The 26,482-nt window shown below is 57.7% G+C and overlaps 2 protein-coding genes across 2 annotated transcripts in view; both read right to left on the bottom strand.

Annotated features, from left to right (window-relative positions):
- Positions 1 to 26,482, bottom strand: part of LOC123752090 (tripartite motif-containing protein 5-like) — a 548,342-nt gene that overhangs the window by 437,819 nt on the left and 84,041 nt on the right. The window lies entirely within an intron of this gene.
- LOC138371999 (peptidyl-prolyl cis-trans isomerase-like) overlaps positions 2,695 to 26,482 on the bottom strand; it is a 41,924-nt gene continuing 18,136 nt past the window's right edge. The window contains exons 2-3 of the mRNA XM_069337047.1: positions 5,508 to 5,687; positions 2,695 to 5,391 (exon numbers count right to left, since the gene is read on the bottom strand). Coding sequence (XP_069193148.1) covers positions 4,879 to 5,391; positions 5,508 to 5,687 — 693 coding nt within the window. The 3' untranslated portion in view covers positions 2,695 to 4,878. The remainder of the gene's footprint in view (positions 5,392 to 5,507; positions 5,688 to 26,482) is intronic.

Below are 26,482 nucleotides of genomic sequence, written 5' to 3'. Positions count from 1 at the left end.
TATCAATAAGTGTCTAGGGGAGTGAAAGGCTAATAAAAAATATACCAGTTTACTGGGCATTAACATAACATAAAAAAAGAATACAATCTATAAACTCACAATCAATGATTTATCCAGCTTGTCAAAGCTGGGCATGATCATCAACAGGTCTCAAAACTGCATACAATCAGCACTAGCTGACGCCAGGCTCTATCGTGGCGCAGTGGGACACTAGCACCTATTATGCTGCTAATACCAATACAGGGTGGTGGTGGTGTCACAACCATTAACAAATGAGGTATGAGGAATCAATATCATATACAGCACAATGGCATCACTTAAGATCCTCAGCTACCCACCTCACTAAGATATATAACAGCACCTATCACCTGGTATAAAGGATGCACAATGGTAGAACTGATCCATGGTATACGTTACTGCAACATGACAAGTATCCTAGCAGTCAAATGACACAAATAAGATCACAAAACCCGGACCGTAGCGGCAACACATGCGCTCGACTGAGAAAATCAAAGAGTGACCGCCCAGAGCCATGCTGGCCGGGAGCGACACTGTATCCACCTCTATGAGTCAGCTGACTCCTCTCTTTCAAATATCTCAAGCTCATATACAGACATATCTCGATCAAGAACTTCTAATTCATATATCAATAAAATAAAGACTATAATACACAACCTTACATAATAATACATATTAATAATTCAGTACATTAAAGATTATATCATGATATAAAAATATGTGAACAAAGAATTCATATTGGCAAGACATGGTAACACTGGCGGGAGAGGGGAGGAGGGGTTAAGGGAGGATTTCAAAACGTCTGCCAGTCAGCCATTATACATAAGTATACATGAATACAATATAAAGTATATTATATATATATATATATATATATATATATATATATATATATATATATATATATATATATATATATATATATATATATGTCGTACCTAGTAGCCAGAACGCACTTCTCGGCCTACTATGCAAGGCCCGATTTGCCTAATAAGCCAAGTTTTCCTGAATTAATATATTTTCTCTATTTTTTTTCTTATGAAATGATAAAGCCACCCATTTCATTATGTATGAGGTCAACTTTTTTTTTATTGGAGTTAAAATTAACGTCGATATATGACCGAACCTAACCAACCCTACCTAACCTAACCTATCTTTATAGGTTAGGTTAGGTAGCCGAAAAAGTTAGGTTAGGTTAGGTAGGTTAGGTAGTCGAAAAATTATTACTTCATGAAAACTTGGCTTATTAGGCAAATCGGGCCTTGCATAGTAGGCTGAGAAGTGCGTTCTGGCTACTAGGTACGACATATATATATATATATATATATATATATATATATATATATATATATATATATATATATATATATATATATATATATATATATATATATATATATATATATATATATATAATTTAATGTTAGAGGACAATGTAAATGAACAATAATGAAAGGAAATTACGCAGTATACATGATAGTAATACATCCGAGACCTAAATTTATACATTCTCCATCATAGTTCACATAATATTTCCTATACAGCATTATGTAGCATTTCATAATATAAGCATATACGGATGTTTTTCAAGCTACATGACATTAGGCTACTGCTATTCACTAGACTTCTAATATATATCCACAAATACATGGCAAAGACTTATGATACAGAAATATAATATACATAGATATATGTGGCACACATTGGCAATACACATTTAATACAAGTGTGTTGTCGAAAACAGAATAACTACATAAATTAATATTCGTGATACTAGACTAATCAGCCAAGACATCACTATACAGTTTGAGCACATCATACACCAGCTACAGTATGATAATACTGGTGTATGTGTGGTCATAACACCACCTCACACCCATATGGTGATATCACAACACACCATGGTCCAGTATGGTAATATCACAACACACCATGGACCAGTATGGTAATATTACAACACACCATGGTCCAGTATGGTAATATCACAACACACCATGGTCCAGTATGGTAATATCACAACACACCATGGACCAGTATGGTAATATCACAACACACCATGGACCAGTATGGTAATATCACAACACACCATGGACCAGTATGGTAATATCACAACACACCATGGTCCAGTATGGTAATATCACAACACACCAATGACCAGTATGGTAATATCACAACACACCATGGACCAGTATGGTAATATCATAACACACCATGGACCAGTATGGTAATATCACAACACACCATGGTCCAGTATGGTAATATCACAACACACCATGGTCCAGTATGGTAATATCACAACACACCATGGTCCAGTATGGTAATATCACAACACACCATGGTCCGAGATGGTAATATCACAACACACCATGGACCAGTATGGTAATATCACAACACACCATGGTCCAAGAAGGTAATATCACAACACACCTGTTACGGCCCTCTCAGGTCGCAACAGGGTTCTTACTCTGATGTTGTTAGAGGAAGGGTATCCGGCCCCAAGCCAGTAGTGGCTTTCAAGGGATGAGATCCGTAACGCAAGTAACTTAAAGGGGAAGGGAAATAAAGTCAAGAACTTAATACTATAATTATTACCATCACCAATAAATATATATAAGATTACACGGGGGGGGGGGGATATAAACACTATTATGTACACTATGTAGTCTTCCTCTGAAGACCCTGGACGTTCACAGTGCCAAGCTCTTGGTGCTCTCGTAGCCTCACGACGAATCCTTCGCGAATCTTGAGTCTACCCCGGCCATAGGCCAGCCAAAACACAGTTCCACTGGGGGTACTGTCGTGGAGGCCGTCAACCACAAGTCCAGCAGATAGCTGGCAGGTTCCAAATCAGCCACGCTGGTTAGGCCACTCCACGAGCGATACTAGGGTCGCGCCCTAGTCAGGAGCCTCGTGTGATACCACAGATCACTCTCCTTTCCACAACACCCCAGTGGTTAAGCGTCTCCACCAGTCAGTCCCGGGTACGACAATCCTTCAACTGCCACTTCACTGGCAGGGAAACACCACAGTGTTCATCCTGGGGGCGACTCACAGTTGCTGCAGCAAACACTTGGTGACGAGACGGCTGCCTTGGGTAGACTGACTCAACTTCCATTACAGCAGTCCCAGGTCGACTCTGTAATCAGACACGTCATCAGTAACAGGGACACACAAAAGCACCTCACTTACAGGCTCAAACACAAACGCCCACCTATCCACTCCATAGATGGCGTTGTTGTCTGAGCACCACCTCACCAGAGGTCAGCAGCGGCTGTGTTGTGAGCTGAACAGGACTGGAAACTGGCCCTGGTGGCCAGTACACCTCGTTCTCACCAGGTGTCGTCGTCCATTTGGAGGGGGTTTCGGGAGCTGACCCACAGATGGCGTGGTCGTCACTGCTCCAGGCTCGGACACTGGATCCGGGTCCGTAACAACACCATGGTCCAGTATGGTAATATCACAACACACCATGGACCAGTATGGTAATATCACAACACATTATGGTCCAGTATGGTAATATCACAACACACCATGGTCCAGTATGGTAATATCACAACACACCATGGTCCAGTATGGTAATATCACAACACATTATGGTCCAGTATGGTAATATCACAACACACCATGAACCAGTATGGTAATATCAGAACACACCATGAACCAGTATGGTAATATCACAACACATTATGGTCCAGTATGGTAATATCACAAGACACCTGCGTGATAGTGAGGTGATAGTGATATATAGAGGTGATAGTGAAGCTATAATGATAGAGCAAAGATAGGTTACAGTACTGAGAAGATATAGCATTGATGGTGATACAGCCGTGATTGTCAGGTATATGATACCAAAGTATAAATACCAAAGTGTTAAATACCGAAGATAGTGAAGTTATGATGATATAGTGATAAAGGTGTGTCCTTAAATTACATTGACATCAAAACACGCAGTCCATTGTGATGCAGGAGTGATGGTGATGGTGGTGGTACAGTGAACTAGAGTGGCAGCACAACACCACAGTAGTGATGGTGGTGGTACAGTGAACTAGAGTGGCAGCACATCACCACAGTAATGATGGTGGTGGTACAGTGAACTAGAGTGGCAGCACAACACCACAGTAGTGATGGTGGTGGTACAGTGAACTAGAGTGGCAGCACAACACCACAGTAATGATGGTGGTGGTACAGTGAACTAGAGTGGCAGCACATCACCACAGTAATGATGGTGGTGGTACAGTGAACTAGAGTGGCAGCACAACACCACAGTAGTGATGGTACAGTGAACTAGAGTGGCAGCACAACACCACAGTAGTGATGGTGGTGGTACAGTGAACTAGAGTGGCAGCACAACACCACAGTAGTGATGGTGGTGGTACAGTGAACTAGAGTGGCAGCACATCACCACAGTAATGATGGTGGTGGTACAGTGAACTAGAGTGGCAGCACAACACCACAGTAGTGATGGTGGTGGTACAGTGAACTAGAGTGGCAGCACAACACCACAGTAATGATGGTGGTGGTACAGTGAACTAGAGTGGCAGCACAACACCACAGTAGTGATGGTACAGTGAACTAGAGAGGCAGCACAACACCACAGTAGTGATGGTGGTGGTACAGTGAACTAGAGTGGCAGCACAACACCACAGTAGTGATGGTGGTGGTACAGTGAACTAGAGTGGCAGCACAACACCACAGTAGTGATGGTGCAGTGAACTAGAGTGGCAGCACAACACCACAATAGTGATGGTGGTGGTACAGTGAACTAGAGTGGCAGCACAACGCCACAGTAGTGATGGTGGTGGTACAGTGAACTAGAGTGGCAGCACAACACCACAGTAGTGATGGTGATGGTACAGTGAACTAGAGTGGCAGCCCAACACCACAGTCCACCACAGTCACCTCCGTAATGTCACTGTGGTTGACTGCTGCCCTCACCACATCCAGGCCGCTCACCACATCACCGAAGACATATGGCCACTGGACACCATCCTGGCGGTCCCTGGTGGTGATGATGAACTGGGCACACCTGGGACCCCACGGCCCCCACCTGGCCCGCACAGCTCCTGCCCGGCCTGACTCCCGGTACTGCCCCTGGAGGTCAGGCAGCAGTGGGGCTCCTCCCATACCATCATTTCTCTCGTAGTCTCCGCCCACCACACACTCCCCCGGCTGACCCTTGTACCCCACCCACAACAGTTTAGTGTTGCGGTAGGTGTGGCCCCGCTGGCCCGTACACAACAACACAAACTGTCTGGCCAGTGGAGTGTCAGGGGTCAGCCGGATGGTGACCCGCCCTCTTGTTGACCCCGCCCACCCGAGGTCAAGGAACGCCAGGGTGCAGGAGGGCTCCAGCACGCCCACAACCTCTCTCTCCTGCAGGAAATGAAATAAATCATGCTGATAACTGCATAACAAAATGTTATCATATAAGTTATCAACACTCAGAATGTCAGTAATGTCAGTAAGACTAGTGGGTGCAATAAAGTAACCTGGAAAGTGTGGGCGTGGGCGGGCGTGGGCTGACGCAGGAGTGGGTGGAGGTACAGCTGTCCGTCTTGTAGAGTTATCCTGGCGGAGCGGCGGCCATCTTGGTCTTCCTGGACCGCCAACACCCGGCCAACCTCCACCAGCCTCTTGACGGGCTCCCTCATCCTGCGGAGGTCCTCAACCTGTGGACAGTGTCAGCCCCATTATCACCTGTGGTCAATGTCAGCCCCATTATCACCTGTGGTCAGTGTCAGCCCCATTATCACCTGTGGTCAGTGTCAGCCCCATTATCACCAGTGGTCAGTGTCAGCCCCATTATCACCTGTGGTCAGTGTCAGCCCCATTATCACCTGTGGTCAGTGTCAGCCCCATTATCACCTGTGGTCATTGTCAGCCCCATTATCACCTGTGGTCAGTGTCAGCCCCATTATCACCTGTGGTCAGTGTCAGCCCCATTATCACCTGTGCTAACTGGATCACACTCTCACCAGCCCACCTTTACTGGCAGGGGGTTGGTGCTGGACCTGTAGCTCCAGCCCACCTTTACTGGCAGGGGGTTGGTGCTGGACCTGTAGCTCCAGCCCCTCTCTACTAGCAGGAAGTGGTGCTGGACCTGTAGCTCCAGCCCCCCCCCCCTCTACAGGCAGGGGGTTGGTGCTGGACCTGCAGCTCCTGCCCACTTCTACTGGCAGGGGGTTGGTGCTGGACCTGTACCTCCTGCCCCCCTCTACTGGCAGGGAGATGGTTCTGGACCTGTAGCTCCAGCTACTCCCCTCTATACTGACAGAGGGGGTTGGTGCTGGACCTGTATCTCCAGCCTACCTTTACTGTCAGGGGGTTGGTGCTGGACCTGTAACTCCTGCCCCCCTCTACTGGCAGGGGGTTGGATCTGGACCTGTAGCTCCAGCCCCCCTCTACTGGCAGGGGGTTGATTCTGGACCTGAAGCTCCAGCCCCTCTCTACTGGAAGGGGGTTGGTGCTGGACCTGCAACTCTAGCTCCCTCTACTGGCAGGGGGTTGATTCTGGACCTGAAGCTCCAGCCCCTCTCTACTGGCAGGGGGTTGGTGCTGGACCTGTAGCTCCAGCCCCCCCCCCTCTACTGGCAGTGGGTTGGTGCTGGACCTGTAGCTCCAGCCACCCCCCTCTACTGGCAGTGGGTTGGTGCTGGACCTGTAGCTCCAGCCCCCCCCCCCCTCTACTGGCAGTGGGTTGGTGCTGGACCTGTAGCTACAGCCCCTCCCCCCCTCTACTAGAAGTGGGTTGGTGCTGGACCTGTAGGTACAGCCCCCCCCTCTAGTAGAAGGGGGTTGGAGCTGGACCTGTAGCTTCAGTCCCCCTCTACTGACAGGGGGTTGATGATGGACCTGTAGCTCCAGTCCCCCTCCATACTGGCAAGGGGTTGGAGCTGGACCTGTAGTTCCAGCCCCGTCTACTGGCAGGGGGTTGGTGCTGGACCTGTAGCTCCTGCCCCTCTCTTCTGGCAAGGGGTTGGTGCTGGACCTGTAGCTCCAGCCTCCCTCTACTGGCAGGGGGTTGGTGCAGGATCTGTAGCTCCAGCCCCCCCCTCTACTGGCAGGGGGTTAGTCCTTCATCTGTAGCTCCAGACCTCCCTCTACTGGCAGGGGGGTTGGTGCTGAACCTGTAGCCCCAGCTTCCCCTCTACTGGCAGGGGGGTTGGTGCTGAACCTGTAGCTCCAGCTTCCTCCCTACTGGCAGGGGGGGGGGGTGTTGGCGCTGGACCTGTAGCTCCAGCCCACCTCTACTGGCAGGGGGTTGGTGCTGGACCTGTAGCTCCAGCCCACCTCTATTGGCAGGGGCTTGGAGCTGGACCTGTAGCTCCAGCCCACCTCTACTGGCAGGGGGTTGGTGCTGGACCTGTAGCTCCAGCCCCCCCCCCCTCTATGGGCAGGGAGTTATTTCTGGATCTGTAGCTCCAGCCCACCTCTACTGGCAGGGGGTTGGTGCTGAACCTCTAGCTGCAGCCCCCTTCTACTGGCAGGAAGTTAGTTCTGGACCTGTAGCTTAAGCGCAACTCTACTGGCAGGGGGTTGGTGCTGGAACTGTAGCTCCAGCCCACCTTTACTGGCAGGGGGTTGGTGCTGGACCTGTAACTCCTGCCCCCCTCTACTGGCAGGGGGTTGGATCTGGACCTGTAGCTCCAGCCCCCCTCTACTGGCAGGGGGTTGATTCTGGACCTGAAGCTCCATCCCCTCTCTACTGGCAGGGGGTTGGTGCTGGACCTGCAGCTTCAGCTCCCTCTACTGGAAGGGGGTTGATTCTGGACCTCAATCTCCAGCCCCTCTCTACTGGCAGGGGGTTGGTGCTGGACCTGTAGCTCCAGACCCCCTCTACTGGCAGGGGGTTGGTGCTGGACCTGTAGCTCCAGCCCCCCCCCCCTCTACTGGCAGTGGGTTGGTGCTGGACCTGTAGCTCCAGCCCCCCCCCCTCTACTGGCATGGGGGGGTGGTGCTGGACCTGTAGCTCTAGCCCCCCCCTCTACTGGCATGGGGGGGTGGTGCTTGACCTGTAGCTACAGCCCCTCCCCTCTAGTAGAAGTGGGTTGGTGCTGGACCTGTAGCTTCAGTCCCCCTCTACTGGCAGGGGGTTGATGATGGACCTGTAGCTCCAGTCCCCCCTCCATACTGGCAGAGGGGTTGGTGCTTAACCTGTAGCTCCAGCCCCCTCTACTGGCAGGGGGTTGATGCTGGACCTGTAGCTCCATCCCCCTTTCTACTGGCAAAAGGTTGGTGCTGGACCTGTAGTTCCAGCCCCCTCTGCTGGCAAGGGGTTGGTGCTGGACCTGTAGTTCCAGCCCCGTCTACTGGCAAGGGGTTGGTGCTGGACCTGTAGCTCCTGCCCATCTCTTCTGGCAAGGTGTTGCTGCTGGACCTGTAGCTCCAGCCTCCCTCTACTGGCAGGGGGTTGGTGCAGGACCTGTAGCTCCAGCCCCCCCTCTACTGGCAGGGGGTTAGTCCTTCATCTGTAGCTCCAGACCTCCCTCTACTGGCCGGGGGGTTGGTGCTGAACCTGTAGCTCCAGCTTCCCCTCTACTGGCAGGGGGGTTGGTGCTGAACCTGTAGCTCCAGCTTCTCCCCTACTGGCAGGGGGGGGGGGGGGTTGGCGCTGGACCTGTAGCTACAGCCCACCTCTACTGGCTTCGGGATGGTGCTGGACCTGTAGCTCAAGCCCACCTCTACTGGCAGAGGGTTGGTGCTGGACCTGTAGCTCCAGCCCCCCCTCTATGGGCAGGGAGTTATTTCTGGATCTGTAGCTCTAGCCCACCTCTACTGGCAGGGGGTTGGTGCTGACCCTCTACTTGCAGCCCCCTTCTACTGGCAGGGAGTTAGTTCTGGACCTGTAGCTTAAGCCCAACTCTACTGGCAGGGGATTGGTGCTGGACCTGTAGCTCTAGCCCTCTCTACTGGCAGGGGGTTAGTGCTGGACCTGAAGCTCCAGCCCCCTCTACTGACAGGGGGTTGGTGCTAGACCTGTAGCTCCAGCTCCCTCTACTGGCAGGGGGTTGATGCTGGGACTGTAGCTCCAGCCCCCTCTACTGGCAGGGGGTTGGTGCTGGACCTGTAGCTCCATCCCCCTTTCTACTGGCAAAAGGTTGGTGCTGGACCTGTAGTTCCAGCCCCTTCTACTGGCAGGGGGTTGGTGCTGGACCTGTAGCTCCAGCCCCCCTCTACTGGCAGGAGCTTGGAGCTGGACCTGTAGCTCCAGCCCACCTCTACTGGCAGGGGGTTGGTGCTGGACCTGTAGCTTCAGCCCCCCCCCTCTATGGGCAGGGAGTTATTTCTGGATCTGTAGCTCCAGCCCACCTCTACTGGCAGGGGGTTGGTGCTGAACCTCTAGCTGCAGCCCCCTTCTACTGGCAGGGAGTTAGTTCTGGACCTGTAGCTTAAGCCCAACTCTACTGGCAAGGGGTTGGTGCTGGAACTGTAGCTCCAGCCCACCTTTACTGGCAGGGGATTGGTGCTGGACCTGTAGCTCCAGCCCTCTCTACTTGCAGGGGGGTTGGTGCTGGACCTGAAGCTCCAGCCCTTTCTACTGACAGGGGGTTGGTGCTGGACCTGTAGCTAAAGCTCCCTCTACTGGCAGGGGGTTGATGCTGGGACTGTAGCTCCAGCCCCCCTCTACTGGCAGGGGGTTGGTGCTGGACCTGTAGCTCCATCCCCCTTTCTACTGGCAAAAGGTTGGTGCTGGACCTGTAGTTCCAGCCCCCTCTACTCTCAGGGTGTTGGTGCTGGACCTGTAGCTCCAGCCCCCTCTACTGGCAGGGGCTTGGAGCTGGACCTGTAGCTCCAGCCCACCTCTACTGGCAGGGGGTTGGTGCTGGACCTGTAGCTCCAGCCCCCCCCCTCTATGGGCAGGGAGTTATTTCTGGATCTGCAGCTCCAGCCCACCTCTACTGGCAGGGGGTTGGTGCTGACCCTCTACCTGCAGCCCCCCTTCTACTGGCAGGGAGTTAGTTCTGGACCTGTAGCTTAAGCCCAACTCTACTGGCAGGGGGTTGGTGCTGGACCTGTAGCTCCAGCCCACCTTTACTGGCAGGGGGTTGGTGCTGGACCTGTAGCTCCAGCCCACCTTTACTGGCAGGGGGTTGGTGCTGGACCTGTAGCTCCAGCCCCTCTCTACTAGCAGGAAGTGGTGCTGGACCTGTAGCTCCTGCCCCCCCCTCTACAGGCAGGGGGTTGATGCTGGACCTGCAGCTCCTGCCCACTTCTACTGGCAGGGGGTTGGTGCTGGACCTGTACCTCCTGCCCCCCTCTACTGGCAGGGAGATGGCTCTGGAACTGTAGCTCCAGCTACCCCCCTCTATACTGACAAAGGGGTTTGGTGCTGGACCTGTATCTCCAGCCTACCTTTACTGTCAGGGGGTTGGTGCTGGACCTGTAACTCCTGCCCCCCTCTACTGGCAGGGGGTTGGATCTGGACCTGTAGCTCCAGCCCCCCTCTACAGGCAGGGGGTTGATTCTGGACCTGAAGCTCCAGCCCCTCTCTACTGGAAGGGGGTTGGTGCTGGACCTGCAACTCCAGCTCCCTCTACTGGCAGGGGGTTGATTCTGGACCTGAAGCTCCAGCCCCTCTCTACTGGCAGGGGGTTGGTGCTGGACCTGTAGCTCCAGCCCCCCCCCCCTCTACTGGCAGTGGGTTGGTGCTGGACCTGTAGCTCCAGCCTCCTTCTACTGGCAGTGGGTTGGTGCTGGACCTGTAGCTACAGCCCCTCCCCCCCTCTACTAGAAGTGGGTTGGTGCTGGACCTGTAGGTACAGCCCCCCCCTCTAGTAGAAGGGGGTTGGAGCTGGACCTGTAGCTTCAGTCCCCCTCTACTGACAGGGGGTTGATGATGGACCTGTAGCTCCAGTCCCCCTCCATACTGGCAGAGGTGTTGTGCTGAACCTGTAGCTCCAGCCCCCCCCCCTCTACTGGCAAGGGGTTGGTGCTGGACCTGTAGTTCCAGCCCCGTCTACTGGCAGGGGGTTGGTGCTGGACCTGTAGCTCCTGCCCCTCTCTTCTGGCAAGGGGTTGGTGCTGGACCTGTAGCTCCAGCCTCCCTCTACTGGCAGTGGGTTGGTGCAGGACCTGTAGCTCCAGCCCCCCCTCTACTGGCAGGGGGTTAGTCCTTCATCTGTAGCTCCAGACCTCCCTCTACTGGCAGGGGGGTTGGTGCTGAACCTGTAGCCCCAGCTTCCCCTCTACTGGCAGGGGGGTTGGTGCTGAACCTGTAGCCCCAGCTTCCCCTCTACTGGCAGGGGGTTGGTGCTGGACCTGTAGCTCCAGCCCCCCCCCCTCTATGGGCAGGGAGTTATTTCTGGATCTGTAGCTCCAGCCCACCTCTACTGGCAGGGGGTTGGTGCTGAACCTCTAGCTGCAGCTCCCTTCTACTGGCAGGAAGTTAGTTCTGGACCTGTAGCTTAAGCCCAACTCTACTGGCAGGGGGTTGGTGCTGGAACTGTAGCTCCAGCCCACCTTTACTGGCAGGGGGTTGGTGCTGGACCTGTAGCTCCAGCCCTCTCTACTGGCAGGGGGCTAAGTGCTTGACCTGAAGTTCCAGCCCCCTCTACTGACAGGGGGTTGGTGCTGGACCTGTAGCTAAAGCTCCCTCTACTGGCAGGGGGTTGATGCTGGGACTCTAGCTCAAGCCCCCCTCTACTGGCAGGGGGTTGGTGCTGGACCTGTAGCTCCATCCCCCTTTCTACTGGCAAAAGGTTGGTGCTGGACCTGTAGTTCCAGCCCCCTCTACTGGCAGAGGGTTGGTGCTGGACCTGTAGCTCCAGCCCCCCTCTACTGGCAGGGGCTTGGAGCTGGATCTGAAGCTCCAGCCCCCGTCTTCTGGCAAGGGGTTGGTGTTGGATCTGTAGCTCCAGCCTCCCTCTACTGACAGGGGGTTGGTGCAGGACCTGTAGCTCCAGCCCATCTCTACTGGCAGAGGGTTGGTTCTGGACCTGTAGCTTCAGCCCATCTCTACTGGCAGGGGGTTGGTGCTGAACCTGTAGCTGCAGCTCCCCCCTCTACTGGCAGGGGGTTGGGGCTGGACCTGTAGCTCCATCCACCCCTCCCTACTGGCAGGGGGTTGGTGCTGGACCTGTAGCTCCAGCCCCCCTCTAATGGCAGGGGGTTGGTGCTGGACCTGTAGCTTCACCCCCCTCTCTCCTGGCAGGGGGTTGGTGCTGGACCTGTAGCTCCAGCCCCCTCTCTACTGGCAGGGGGTTGGTGAGGGACCTGTAGCTCCAGCCCTCACTCTACTAGCAGGGGGCTGGTTCTGGATCTGTAGCTCCAGCCCCCCTTTACTGGCAGAGGGTTGGTTCTGGACCTGTAGCTTCAGTCCCCTTTTACTGGCAGGGGGTTGGTGCTGAACCTGTAGCTGCAGCCCCCCCCTCTACTGGCAGGGTGTTGGGGCTGGACCTGTAGCTCCATCCACCCCTCCCTACTGGCAGGGGGTTGGTGCTGGACATGTAGCTCCAGCCCCCCCTCTAATGGCAGAGGGTTGGTTCTGGACCTGTAGCTTCAGCCCCCCTCTACTGGCAAGGGGTTGGTGCTGGACCTGTAGCTCCAGCCTCCTTCTACTGGCAGAGGGTTTGTGCTGGACCTGTAGCTCCTGCCCACTTCTACTGGCAGGGGGTTGGTGCTGGACATGTAGCTCCTGCCCCTCTCTACTAGCAGGAAGTGGTGCTGGACCTGTAGCTACAGCCCCTCTCTACTGGCAGCGGGTTGATGCTGGACCTGTAGCTCCAGCCCCTCTCTACTAGCAGGAAGTGGTGCTGGACCTGTAGCTCCTGCCCCCTCTACAGGCAGGGGGTTGGTGCTGGACCTGCAGCTCCTGCCCACTTCTACTGGCAGGGGGTTGGTGCTGGACCTGTACCTCCTGCCCCCCTCTACTGGCAGAGAGATGGTTCTGGACCTGTAGCTCCAGCTACCCCCCTCTATACTGACAGAGGGGGTTGGTGCTGGACCTGTATCTCCAGCCTACCTTTACTGTCAGGGGGTTGGTGCTGGACCTGTAACTCCTGCCCCCCTCTACTGGCAGGGGGTTGGATCTGGACCTGTAGATCCAAACCCCCTCTACTGGCAGGGGGTTGATTCTGGACCTGAAGCTCCAGCCCCTCTCTACTGGCAGGGGGTTGGTGCTGGACCTGCAGCTCCAGCTCCCTCTACTGGAAGGGGGTTGATTCTGGACCTCAAGCTCCAGCCCCTGTCTACTGGCAGGGGGGTTGGTGCTGGACCTGTAGCTCCAGACCCCCTCTACTAGCAGGGGGTTGGTGCTGGACCTCTAGCTCCAGCCCCCCCCCCCTCTACTGGCAGTGGGTTGGTGCTGGACCTGTAGCTCCAGCCCCCCCCTCTACTGGCATGGGGTGTGGTGCTGGACCTGTAGCTCTAGCCCTCCCCCTCTACTGGCATGGGGGGGGGTGGTGCTTGACCTGTAGCTACAGCCCCTCCCCCCCTCTACTAGAAGGGGGTTGGTGCTGGACCTGTAGCTACAGCCCCCCCCCCTCTAGTAGAAGTGGGTTGGTGCTGGACCTGTAGCTTCAGTCCCCCTCCATACTGGCAGAGGGGTTGGTGCTTAACCTGTAGCTCCAGGCCCCCCTCTACTGGCAAGGGGTTGGTGCTGGACCTGTAGTTCCAGCCCCGTCTACTGGCAGGGGGTTGGTGCTGGACCTGTAGCTCCTGCTCATCTCTTCTGGCAAGGGGTTGGTGCTGGACCTGTAGCTCCAGCCTCCCTCTACTGGTAGGGGGTTGGTGCAGGACCTGTAGCTCCAGCCCCCCCTCTACTGACAGGGGGTTAGTCCTTCATCTGTAGCTCCAGACCTCCCTCTACTGGCAGGGGGGTTGGTGCTGAACCTGTAGCTCCAGCTTCCCCTCTACTGGCAGGGGGGTTGGTGCTGAACCTTTAGCTCCAGCTTCCCCCCTACTGGCAGGGGGGGGGGTTGGCGCTGGACCTGTAGCTACAGCCCACCTCTACTGGCAGGGGGTTGGTGCTGGACCTGTAGCTCCAGCCCCCTCTCTATGGGCAGGGAGTTATTTCTGGATCTGTAGCTCTAGCCCACCTCTACTGGCAGGGGGTTGGTGCTGACCCTCTACCTGCAGCCCCCTTCTACTCGCAGGGAGTTAGTTCTGGACCTGTAGCTTAAGCCCAACTCTACTGGCAGGGGGTTGGTGCTGGACCTGTAGCTCCAGCCCACCTTTACTGGCAGGGGGTTGGTGCTGGACCTGTAGCTCTAGCCCTCTCTACTGGCAGGGGGTTAGTGATGGACCTGAAGCTCCAGCCCCCTCTATTGACAGGGGGTTGAGGCTAGACCTGTAGCTCCAGCTCCCTCTACTGGCAGGGGGTTGATGCTGGGACTGTAGCTCCAGCCCCCTCTACTGGCAGGGGGTTGGTGCTGGACCTGTAGCTCCATCCCCCTTTCTACTGGCAAAAGGTTGGTGCTGGACCTGTAGTTCCAGCCCCCTCTACTGGCAGGGGGTTGGTGCTGGACCTGTAACTCCAGCCCCCCTCTACTGGCAGGGGCTTGGAGCTGGACCTGTAGCTCCAGCCCACCTCTACTTGCAGGGGGTTGGTGCTGGACCTGTAGCTCCAGCCCCCCCCCCCTCTATGGGCAGGGAGTTATTTCTGGACCTGTAGCTTAAGCCCAACTCTACTCTCAGGGGGTTGGTGCTGGACCTGTAGCTCCACCTCACCATTACTGGCAGGGGGTTGGTGCTGGACCTGTAGCTCCAGCCCACCTTTACTGGCAGGGGGTTGGTGCTGGACCTGTAGCTCCAGCCCCTCTCTACTAGCAGGAAGTGGTGCTGGACCTGTAGCTCTTGCCCCCCTCTACAGGCAGGGGGTTGGTGCTGGACCTGTATCTCCAGCCTACCTTTACTGTCAGGGGGTTGGTGCTGGACCTGTAACTCCTGCCCCCCTCTACTGGCAGGGGGTTGGATCTGGACCTGTAGCTCCAGCCCCCCTCTACTGGCAGGGGGTTGATTCTGGACCTGAAGCTCCAGCCCCTCTCTACTGGCAGGGGGTTGGTGCTGGACCTGCAACTCCAGCTCCCTCTACTGGCAGGGGGTTGATTCTGGATCTGAAGCTCCAGCCCCTCTCTACTGGCAGGGGGTTGGTGCTGGACCTGTAACTCCAGCCCCCCCCCTCTACAGGCAGTAGGTTGGTGCTTGACCTGTAGCTCCAGCCCCCCCCCTCTACTGGCAGTGGGTTGGCGCTGGACCTTTAGCTACAGCCCCTCCCCCCCCTCTACTAGAAGTGGGTTGGTGCTGGACCTGTAGGTACAGCCCCCCCCCCCCGTCTAGTAGAAGCGGGTTGGAGCTGGACCTGTAGCTTCAGTCCCCCTCTACTGGCAGGGGGTTGATGATGGACCTGTAGCTCCAGTCCCCCTCCATACTGGCAGAGGTGTTGGTGCTGAACCTGTAGCTCTAGCCCCTCCCCCTCTACTGGCAAGGGGTTGGTGCTGGACCTGTAGTTCCAGCCCCGTCTACTGGCAGGGGGTTGGTGCTGGACCTGTAGCTCCTGCCCCTCTCTTCTGGCAAGGGGTTGGTGCTGGACCTGTAGCTCCAGCCTCCCTCTACTGGCAGGGGGTTGGTGCAGGACCTGTAGCTCCAGCCCCCCCTCTACTGGCAGGGAGTTAGTCCTTCATCTGTAGCTCCAGACCTCCCTCTACTGGCAGGGGGGTTGGTGCTGAACCTGTAGCTCCAGCTTTCCCTCTACTGGCAGAGGGGTTGGTGCTGAACCTGTAGCTCCAGCTTCCTCCCTACTGGCAGGGGGGGGGGGGGGTTGGCGCTGGACCTGTAGCTCCAGCCCACCTCTACTGGCAGGGGGTTGGTGCTGGACCTGTAGCTCCAGCCCACCTCTACTGGCAGGTGCTTGGAGCTGGACCTGTAGCTCCAGCCCACCTCTACTGGCAGGGGGTTGGTGCTGGACCTTTAGCTCCAGCCCCCCCCCCTCTATGGGCAGGGAGTTATTTCTGGATCTGTAGCTCCAGCCCACCTCTACTGGCAGGGGGTTGGTGCTGAACCTCTAGCTGCAGCCCCCTTCTACTGGCAGGAAGTTAGTTCTGGACCTGTAGCTTAATCCCAACTCTACTGGCAGGGGGTTGGTGCTGGAACTGTAGCTCCAGCCCACCTTTACTGGCAGGGGGTTGGTGCTGGACCTGTACCTCCAGCCCTCTCTACTGGCAGGGGGCTAAGTGCTTGACCTGAAGCTCCAGCCCCCTCTACTGACTGGGGGATGGTGCTGGACCTGTAGCTAAAGCTCCCTCTACTGGCAGGGGGTTGATGCTGGGACTCTAGCTCAAGCCCCCCTCTACTGGCAGGGGGTTGGTGCTGGACCTGTAGCTCCATCCCCCTTTCTACTGGCAAAAGGTTGGTGCTGGACCTGTAGTTCCAGCCCCCTCTACTGGCAGAGGGTTGGTGCTGGACCTGTAGCTCCAGCCCCCCTCTACTGGCAGGGGCTTGGAGCTGGATCTGAAGCTCCAGCCCCCGTCTTCTGGCAAGGGGTTGGTGTTGGATCTGTAGCTCCAGCCTCCCTCTACTGACAGGGGGTTGGTGCAGGACCTGTAGCTTCAGCCCATCTCTACTGGCAGGGGGTTGGTGCTGAACCTGTAGCTGCAGCTCCCCCCTCTACTGGCAGGGGGTTGGGGCTGGACCTGTAGCTCCATCCACCCCTCCCTACTGGCAGGGGGTTGGTGCTGGACCTGTAGCTCCAGCCCCCCTCTAATGGCAGGGGGTTGGTGCTGGACCTGTCGCTTCACCCCCCTCTCTTCTGGCAGGGGGTTGGTGCTGGACCAGTAGCTGCAGCCCGCTCTCTACTGGCAGGGGGTTGGTGAGGGACCTGTAGCTCCAGCCCTCACTCTACTAGCAGGGGGCTGGTTCTGGATCTGTAGCTCCAGCCCCCCTTTACTGGCAGAGGGTTGGTTCTGGACCTGTAGCTTCAGTCCCCTTTTACTGGCAGGGGGTTGGTGCTGAACCTGTAGCTGCAGCCCCCCCCTCTACTGGCAGGGTGTTGGGGCTGGACCTGTAGCTCCATCCACCCCTCCCTACTGGCAGGGGGTTGGTGCTGGACATGTAGCTCCAGCCCCCCCTCTAATGGCAGAGGGTTGGTTCTGGACCTGTAGCTTCAGCCCCCCTCTACTGGCAAGGGGTTGGTGCTGGACCTGTAGCTCCAGCCTCCTTCTACTGGCAGAGGGTTTGTGCTAGACCTGTAGCTCCAGCCCCTCTCTACTGGCGAGGGGTTGGTGCTAGACCTGTAGCTCCAGCCCACCTTTACAGGCAGGGGTTGGTGCTGGACCTGTAGCTCCTGCCCACTTCTACTGGCAGGGGGTTGGTGCTGGACCTGTAGCTCCTGCCCCTCTCTACTAGCAGGAAGTGGTGCTGGACCTGTAGCTCCAGCCCCTCTCTACTGGCAGCGGGTTGATGCTGGACCTGTAGCTCCAGCCCCTCTCTACTAGCAGGAAGTGGTGCTGGACCTGTAGCTCCTGCCCCCTCTACAGGCAGGGGGTTGGTGCTGGACCTGCAGCTCCTGCCCACTTCTACTGGCAGGGGGTTGGTGCTGGACCTGTACCTCCTGCCCCCCTCTACTGGCAGAGAGATGGTTCTGGACCTGTAGCTCCAGCTACCCCCCTCTATACTGACAGAGGGGGTTGGTGCTGGACCTGTATCTCCAGCCTACCTTTACTGTCAGGGGGTTGGTGCTGGACCTGTAACTCCTGCCCCCCTCTACTGGCAGGGGGTTGGATCTGGACCTGTAGATCCAAACCCCCTCTACTGGCAGGGGGTTGATTCTGGACCTGAAGCTCCAGCCCCTCTCTACTGGCAGGGGGTTGGTGCTGGACCTGCAGCTCCAGCTCCCTCTACTGGAAGGGGGTTGATTCTGGACCTCAAGCTCCAGCCCCTGTCTACTGGCAGGGGGGTTGGTGCTGGACCTGTAGCTCCAGACCCCCTCTACTAGCAGGGGGTTGGTGCTGGACCTCTAGCTCCAGCCCCCCCCCTCTACTGGCAGTGGGTTGGTGCTGGACCTGTAGCTCCAGCCCCCCCCTCTACTGGCATGGGGTGTGGTGCTGGACCTGTAGCTCTAGCCCTCCCCCTCTACTGGCATGGGGGGGGGTGGTGCTTGACCTGTAGCTACAGCCCCTCCCCCCCTCTACTAGAAGGGGGTTGGTGCTGGACCTGTAGCTACAGCCCCCCCCCCCTCTAGTAGAAGTGGGTTGGTGCTGGACCTGTAGCTTCAGTCCCCCTCCATACTGGCAGAGGGGTTGGTGCTTAACCTGTAGCTCCAGGCCCCCCTCTACTGGCAAGGGGTTGGTGCTGGACCTGTAGTTCCAGCCCCGTCTACTGGCAGGGGGTTGGTGCTGGACCTGTAGCTCCTGCTCATCTCTTCTGGCAAGGGGTTGGTGCTGGACCTGTAGCTCCAGCCTCCCTCTACTGGTAGGGGGTTGGTGCAGGACCTGTAGCTCCAGCCCCCCCTCTACTGACAGGGGGTTAGTCCTTCATCTGTAGCTCCAGACCTCCCTCTACTGGCAGGGGGGTTGGTGCTGAACCTGTAGCTCCAGCTTCCCCTCTACTGGCAGGGGGGTTGGTGCTGAACCTTTAGCTCCAGCTTCCCCCCTACTGGCAGGGGGGGGGGGGTTGGCGCTGGACCTGTAGCTACAGCCCACCTCTACTGGCAGGGGGTTGGTGCTGGACCTGTAGCTCCAGCCCCCTCTCTATGGGCAGGGAGTTATTTCTGGATCTGTAGCTCTAGCCCACCTCTACTGGCAGGGGGTTGGTGCTGACCCTCTACCTGCAGCCCCCTTCTACTCGCAGGGAGTTAGTTCTGGACCTGTAGCTTAAGCCCAACTCTACTGGCAGGGGGTTGGTGCTGGACCTGTAGCTCCAGCCCACCTTTACTGGCAGGGGGTTGGTGCTGGACCTGTAGCTCTAGCCCTCTCTACTGGCAGGGGGTTAGTGATGGACCTGAAGCTCCAGCCCCCTCTATTGACAGGGGGTTGGTGCTAGACCTGTAGCTCCAGCTCCCTCTACTGGCAGGGGGTTGATGCTGGGACTGTAGCTCCAGCCCCCTCTACTGGCAGGGGGTTGGTGCTGGACCTGTAGCTCCATCCCCCTTTCTACTGGCAAAAGGTTGGTGCTGGACCTGTAGTTCCAGCCCCCTCTACTGGCAGGGGGTTGGTGCTGGACCTGTAACTCCAGCCCCCCTCTACTGGCAGGGGCTTGGAGCTGGACCTGTAGCTCCAGCCCACCTCTACTTGCAGGGGGTTGGTGCTGGACCTGTAGCTCCAGCCCCCCCCCTCTATGGGCAGGGAGTTATTTCTGGACCTGTAGCTTAAGCCCAACTCTACTCTCAGGGGGTTGGTGCTGGACCTGTAGCTCCACCCCACCATTACTGGCAGGGGGTTGGTGCTGGACCTGTAGCTCCAGCGCACCTTTACTGGCAGGGGGTTGGTGCTGGACCTGTAGCTCCAGCCCCTCTCTACTAGCAGGAAGTGGTGCTGGACCTGTAGCTCTTGCCCCCCTCTACAGGCAGGGGGTTGGTGCTGGACCTGTATCTCCAGCCTACCTTTACTGTCAGGGGGTTGGTGCTGGACCTGTAACTCCTGCCCCCCTCTACTGGCAGGGGGTTGGATCTGGACCTGTAGCTCCAGCCCCCCTCTACTGGCAGGGGGTTGATTCTGGACCTGAAGCTCCAGCCCCTCTCTACTGGCAGGGGGTTGGTGCTGGACCTGCAACTCCAGCTCCCTCTACTGGCAGGGGGTTGATTCTGGATCTGAAGCTCCAGCCCCTCTCTACTGGCAGGGGGTTGGTGCTGGACCTGTAACTCCAGCCCCCCCCCTCTACAGGCAGTAGGTTGGTGCTTGACCTGTAGCTCCAGCCCCCCCCCCCTCTACTGGCAGTGGGTTGGCGCTGGACCTTTAGCTACAGCCCCTCCCCCCCCTCTACTAGAAGGGGGTTGGTGCTGGACCTGTAGCTACAGCCCCCCCCCCTCTAGTAGAAGTGGGTTGGTGCTGGACCTGTAGCTTCAGTCCCCCTCCATACTGGCAGAGGGGTTGGTGCTTAACCTGTAGCTCCAGGCCCCCCTCTACTGGCAAGGGGTTGGTGCTGGACCTGTAGTTCCAGCCCCGTCTACTGGCAGGGGGTTGGTGCTGGACCTGTAGCTCCTGCTCATCTCTTCTGGCAAGGGGTTGGTGCTGGACCTGTAGCTCCAGCCTCCCTCTACTGGTAGGGGGTTGGTGCAGGACCTGTAGCTACAGCCCCCCCTCTACTGACAGGGGGTTAGTCCTTCATCTGTAGCTCCAGACCTCCCTCTACTGGCAGGGGGGTTGGTGCTGAACCTGTAGCTCCAGCTTCCCCTCTACTGGCAGGGGGGTTGGTGCTGAACCTGTAGCTCCAGCTTCCCCCCTACTGGCAGGGGGGGGGGGGGTTGGCGCTGGACCTGTAGCTACAGCCCACCTCTACTGGCAGGGGGTTGGTGCTGGACCTGTAGCTCCAGCCCCCTCTCTATGGGCAGGGAGTTATTTCTGGATCTGTAGCTCTAGCCCACCTCTACTGGCAGGGGGTTGGTGCTGACCCTCTACCTGCAGCCCCCTTCTACTCGCAGGGAGTTAGTTCTGGACCTGTAGCTTAAGCCCAACTCTACTGGCAGGGGGTTGGTGCTGGACCTGTAGCTCCAGCCCACCTTTACTGGCAGGGGGTTGGTGCTGGACCTGTAGCTCTAGCCCTCTCTACTGGCAGGGGGTTAGTGATGGACCTGAAGCTCCAGCCCCCTCTATTGACAGGGGGTTGGTGCTAGACCTGTAGCTCCAGCTCCCTCTACTGGCAGGGGGTTGATGCTGGGACTGTAGCTCCAGCCCCCTCTACTGGCAGGGGGTTGGTGCTGGACCTGTAGCTCCATCCCCCTTTCTACTGGCAAAAGGTTGGTGCTGGACCTGTAGTTCCAGCCCCCTCTACTGGCAGGGGGTTGGTGCTGGACCTGTAACTCCAGCCCCCCTCTACTGGCAGGGGCTTGGAGCTGGACCTGTAGCTCCAGCCCACCTCTACTTGCAGGGGGTTGGTGCTGGACCTATAGCTCCAGCCCCCCCCCCTCTATGGGCAGGGAGTTATTTCTGGATCTGTAGCTCCAGCCCACCTCTACTGGCAGGGGGTTGGTGCTGACTCTCTACCTGCAGCCCCCTTCTACTGGCAGGGAGTTAGTTCTGGACCTGTAGCTTAAGCCCAACTCTACTGGCAGGGGGTTGGTGCTGGACCTGTAGCTCCACCCCACCATTACTGGCAGGGGGTTGGTGCTGGACCTGTAGCTCCAGCCCACCTTTACTGGCAGGGGGTTGGTGCTGGACCTGTAGCTCCAGCCCCTCTCTACTAGCAGGAAGTGGTGCTGGACCTGTAGCTCCTGCCCCCCTCTACAGGCAGGGGGTTGGTGCTGGACCTGTATCTCCAGCCTACCTTTACTGTCAGGGGGTTGGTGCTGGACCTGTAACTCCTGCCCCCCTCTACTGGCAGGGGGTTGGATCTGGACCTGTAGCTCCAGCCTCCCTCTACTGGCAGGGGGTTGATTCTGGACCTGAAGCTCCAGCCCCTCTCTACTGGCAGGGGGTTGGTGCTGAACCTGCAACTCCAGCTCCCTCTACTGGCAGGGGGTTGATTCTGGATCTGAAGCTCCAGCCCGTCTCTACTGGCAGGGGGTTGGTGCTGGACCTGTAACTCCAGCCCCCCCCCCTCTACAGGCAGTAGGTTGGTGCTTGACCTGTAGCTCCAGCCCCCCCCCTACTGGCAGTGGGTTGGCGCTGGACCTTTAGCTACAGCCCCTCCCCCCCCTCTACTAGAAGTGGGTTGGTGCTGGACCTGTAGGTACAGCCCCCCCCCCCCCCCGTCTAGTAGAAGCGGGTTGGAGCTGGACCTGTAGCTTCAGTCCCCCTCTACTGGCAGGGGGTTGATGATGGACCTGTAGCTCCAGTCCCCCTCCATACTGGCAGAGGTGTTGGTGCTGAACCTGTAGCTCTAGCCCCCCCCCTCTACTGGCAAGGGGTTGGTGCTGGACCTGTAGTTCCAGCCCCGTCTACTGGCAGGGGGTTGGTGCTGGACCTGTAGCTCCTGCCCCTCTCTTCTGGCAAGGGGTTGGTGCTGGACCTGTAGCTCCAGCCTCCCTCTACTGGCAGGGGGTTGGTGCAGGACCTGTAGCTCCAGCCCCCCCTCTACTGGCAGGGAGTTAGTCCTTCATCTGTAGCTCCAGACCTCCCTCTACTGGCAAGGGGGTTGGTGCTGAACCTGTAGCTCCAGCTTTCCCTCTACTGGCAGAGGGGTTGGTGCTGAACCTGTAGCTCCAGCTTCCTCCCTACTGGCAGGGGGGGGGGGGGGGTGGCGCTGGACCTGTAGCTCCAGCCCACCTCTACTGGCAGGGGGTTGGTGCTGGACCTGTAGCTCCAGCCCACCTCTACTGGCAGGTGCTTGGAGCTGGACCTGTAGCTCCAGCCCACCTCTACTGGCAGGGGGTTGGTGCTGGACCTTTAGCTCCAGCCCCCCCCACCTCTATGGGCAGGGAGTTATTTCTGGATCTGTAGCTCCAGCCCACCTCTACTGGCAGGGGGTTGGTGCTGAACCTCTAGCTGCAGCCCCCTTCTACTGGCAGGGAGTTAGTTCTGGACCTGTAGCTTAAGCCCAACTCTACTGGCAGGGGGTTGGTGCTGGACCTGTAGCTCCAGCCCTCTCTACTGGCAGGGGGCTAAGTGCTGGACCTGAAGCTCCAGCCCCCTCTACTGACAGGGGGTTGGTGCTGGACCTGTAGCTAAAGCTCCCTCTACTTGCAGGGGGTTGATGCTGGGACTGTAGCTCCAGCCCCCCTCTACTGGCAGGGGGTTGGTGCAGGACCTGTAGCTCCAGCCCCCTTCTAATGGCAGAGGGTTGGTTCTGGACCTGTAGCTTCAGCCCATCTCTACTGGCGGGGGGTTGGTGCTGAACCTGTAGCTGCAGCTCCCCCCTCTACTGGCAGGGGGTTGGGGCTGGACCTGTAGCTCCATCCACCCCTCCCTACTGGCAGGGGGTTGGTGCTGGACCTGTAGCTCCAGCCCCCCTCTAATGGCAGGGGGTTGGTGCTGGACCTGTAGCTTCAACCCCCTCTCTTCTGGCAGGGGGTTGGTGCTGGACCTCTAGCTCCAGCCCCCTCTCTACTGGCAGGGGGTTGGTGAGGGACCTGTAGCTCCAGCCCTCACTCTACTACCAGGGGGCTGGTTCTGGATCTATAGCTCCAGCCCCCCTTTTCTGGCAGAGGGTTGGTTCTGGACCTGTAGCTTCAGTCCCCTTCTACTGGCAGGGGGTTGGTGCTGAACCTGTAGCTGCAGCCCCCCCCTCTACTGGCAGGGTGTTGGGGCTGGAGCTGTAGCTCCATCCACCCCTCCCTACTGGCAGGGGGTTGGTGCTGGACATGTAGCTCCAGCCCCCCTCTAATGGCAGAGGGTTGGTTCTGGACCTGTAGCTTCAGCCCCCCTCTACTGGCAAGGGGTTGGTGCTGGACCTGTAGCTCCAGCCTCCTTCTACTGGCAGATGGTTTGTGCTAGACCTGTAGCTCCAGCCCCTCTCTACTGGCGAGGGGTTGGTGCTGGACCTGTAGCTCCAGCCACCCTCTACAGGCAGGGGTTGGTGCTGGACCTGTAGCTCCTGCCCACTTCTACTGGCAGGGGGTTGGTGCTGGACCTGTAGCTCCTGCCCCTCTCTACTAGCAGGAAGTGGTGCTGGACCTGTAGCTCCAGCCCCCCTCTACTGGCAGGGGGTTGGTGCTGGACTTGTAGCTCCAGCCCCTCTCTACTAGCAGGAAGTGGTGCTGGACCTGTAGCTCCTGCCCCCCTCTACAGGCAGGGGGTTGGTGCTGGACCTGCAGCTCCTGCCCACTTCTACTGGCAGGGGGTTGGTGCTGGACCTGTACCTCCTGCCCCCCTCTACTGGCAGGGAGATGGTTCTGGACCTGTAGCTCCAGCTACCCCCCTCTATACTGACAGAGGGGGTTGGTGCTGGACCTGTATCTCCAGCCTACATTTACTGTCAGGGGGTTGGTGCTGGACCTGTAACTCCTGCCCCCCTCTACTAGAAGGGGGGATGGTGAAGGACCTGTAGCTTCAGTCCCCCTCTATTGGCAGGGGCTTGATTCTGGACCTGAAGCTCCAGACCCCCTCTACTGGCAGGGGGTCGGTGCTGGACCTGTAGCTCCAGCCCTCCCCCCCCCACCTCTAGTGGCAGGGGGTTAGTGCTGGACCTGAAGCTACAGCCCCCCTCTACTGGCAGTAGGTTGGTGCTGGACCTGTAGCTCCAGCCCCCCCCCCCCACCTCTAGTGGCAGGGGGTTAGTGCTGGACCTGAAGCTACAGCCCCCCTCTACTGGCAGAGGGGTTGGTGCTGAACCTGTAGCTCCAGCCCCCCCCCTCTACTGGCAAGGGGTTGGTGCTGGACCTGTAGTTCCAGCCCCGTCTACTGGCAGGGGGTTGGTGCTGGACCTGTAGCTCCTTCCCCTCTCTTCTGGCAAGGGGTTGGTGCTGGACCTGTAGCTCCAGCCTCCCTCTACTGGCAGGGGGTTGGTGCAGGACCTGCAGCTCCAGCCCCCCCTCTACTGGCAGGGGGCTAGTCCTTTATCTGTAGCTCCAGACCTCCCTCTACTGGCAGGGGGGTTGGTGCTGAACCTGTAGCTCCAGCTTCCCCTCTACTGGCAGGGGGGTTGGTGCTGAACCTGTAGCTCCAGCTTCCCCCCTACTGGCAGGGGGGGGGGGGTTGGCGCTGGACCTGTAGCTACAGCCCACCTTTACTGGCTTCGGGATGGTGCTGGACCTGTAGCTCCAGCCCACCTCTACTGGCAGGGGGTTGGTGCTGGACCTGTAGCTCCAGCCCCCCTCTATGGGCAGGAAGTTATATCTGGATCTGTAGCTCTAGCCCACCTCTACTGGCAGGGGGTTGGTGCTGACCCTCTACCTGCAGCCCCCTTCTACTGGCAGTGAGTTAGTTCTGGACCTGTAGCTTAAGCCCAACTCTACTGGCAGGGGGTTGGTGCTGGACCTGTTGCTCCAGCCCACCTTTACTGGCAGGGGGTTGGTGCTGGACCTGTAGCTCTAGCCCTCTCTACTGGCAGGGGGTTAGCGCTGGAAATGAAGCTCCAGCCCCCTCTACTGGCAGGGGGTTGATGCTGGGACTGTAGCTCCAGCCCCCTCTACTGACAAGGGGTTGGTGCTGGACCTGAAGCTCCAGCCCCCTCTACTGACAGGGGGTTGGTGCTGGACCTGAAGCTCAAGCCCCCTCTACTGATAGGGGGTTGGTGCTGGACCTGTAGCTCCAGCTCCCTCTACTGACAGGGAGTTGATGCTGGGACTGTAGCTCCAGCCCCCCTCTACTGGCAGGGGATTGGTGCTGGACCTGTAGCTCCAGCCCTCTCTACTGGCAGGGGGTTGGTGCTGGACCTGTAGCTCCAGCCCTCCTCTACTGGCAGGGGCTTGGAGCTGGATCTGTAGCTCCAGCCCCCGTCTACTGGCAAGGGGTTGGTGCTGGACCTGTAGCTCCAGCCCCTCTCTACTGGCAGGTGGTTGGTGCTAGACCTGTAGCTCCAGCCCCCCTCTACTATCAGGGAGTTGGTTCTGGACCTGTAGCTCCAGCCCCCCTCTAATGACAAGGGGTTAGTGCTTGACCTGTAGCTCCAGCTCCCCTCTACTGGCAGGGGGTTAGTGCTGGACCTGTAGCTCCAGCCCCCCCCCTCTCTACTGGCAGGGGGTTGGTGCTGGACCTGTAGCTCCAGCCCCCCCCCCTCTCTACTGGCAGGGGGTTAGTGCTGGACCTGTAGCTCCAGCCCTCCCCCCCTCTCTACTGGCAGGGGGTTAGTACTGGACCTGTAGCTCCAGCCCCCTTCTACTGGCAGGGGGTTGGTGCTGCAAGTGTACCTCCAGCCCACTGCTACTGGCAAGGGGTGGTGCTGGACCTAAAGCTCCAGCCCCCCTCAACTGGCAGGAGGTTGGTGCTGGACCTGTCGCTCCAGCCCCCCTCAACTGGCAGGAGGTTGGTGCTGGACCTGTCGCTCCAGCCCCCCTCAACTGGCAGGGGGTTGGTGCTGGACCTGTAGCTCCAGCCCACCTCTACTAGCAGGGGGTTAGTGCTGGACCTGTAGCTCCAGGCCCCCTCTAATGGCAGGGTGAGGGGAGGGGTTGGTTCTGGACCTGTAGCTCCACCCCATCTACTGGCAGGGAGTTGGTCATGAACCTGTAGCTCCAACCCCCTCAACTGGCAGGGGGTTAGTGCTTGACCTGTAGCTCCAGCCCCCCTCAACTGGCAGGGGGTTGGTGCTGGACCTGTAGCTCCAGCCCCCCTCTACTGGCAGGGGGTTGGTGCTGGACCTGTAGCTCCAGCCCCCCCCCACCTCGGTACTGGCAGGGTTTGGTGCTGGACCTGTAGCTGCAGCCCCCCTCTACTGTTAGGGGGTTGGTTTTGGACCTGTAGCTCCAGCCCCCCCTCTACTGGCAGAGGGTGGTGCT

Source organism: Procambarus clarkii, chromosome 37, assembly GCF_040958095.1.
Source record: "Procambarus clarkii isolate CNS0578487 chromosome 37, FALCON_Pclarkii_2.0, whole genome shotgun sequence".
Classification (NCBI taxonomy): Eukaryota; Metazoa; Arthropoda; class Malacostraca; order Decapoda; family Cambaridae; genus Procambarus; species Procambarus clarkii.
This window is presented reverse-complemented; position numbering and strand designations above follow the sequence as displayed.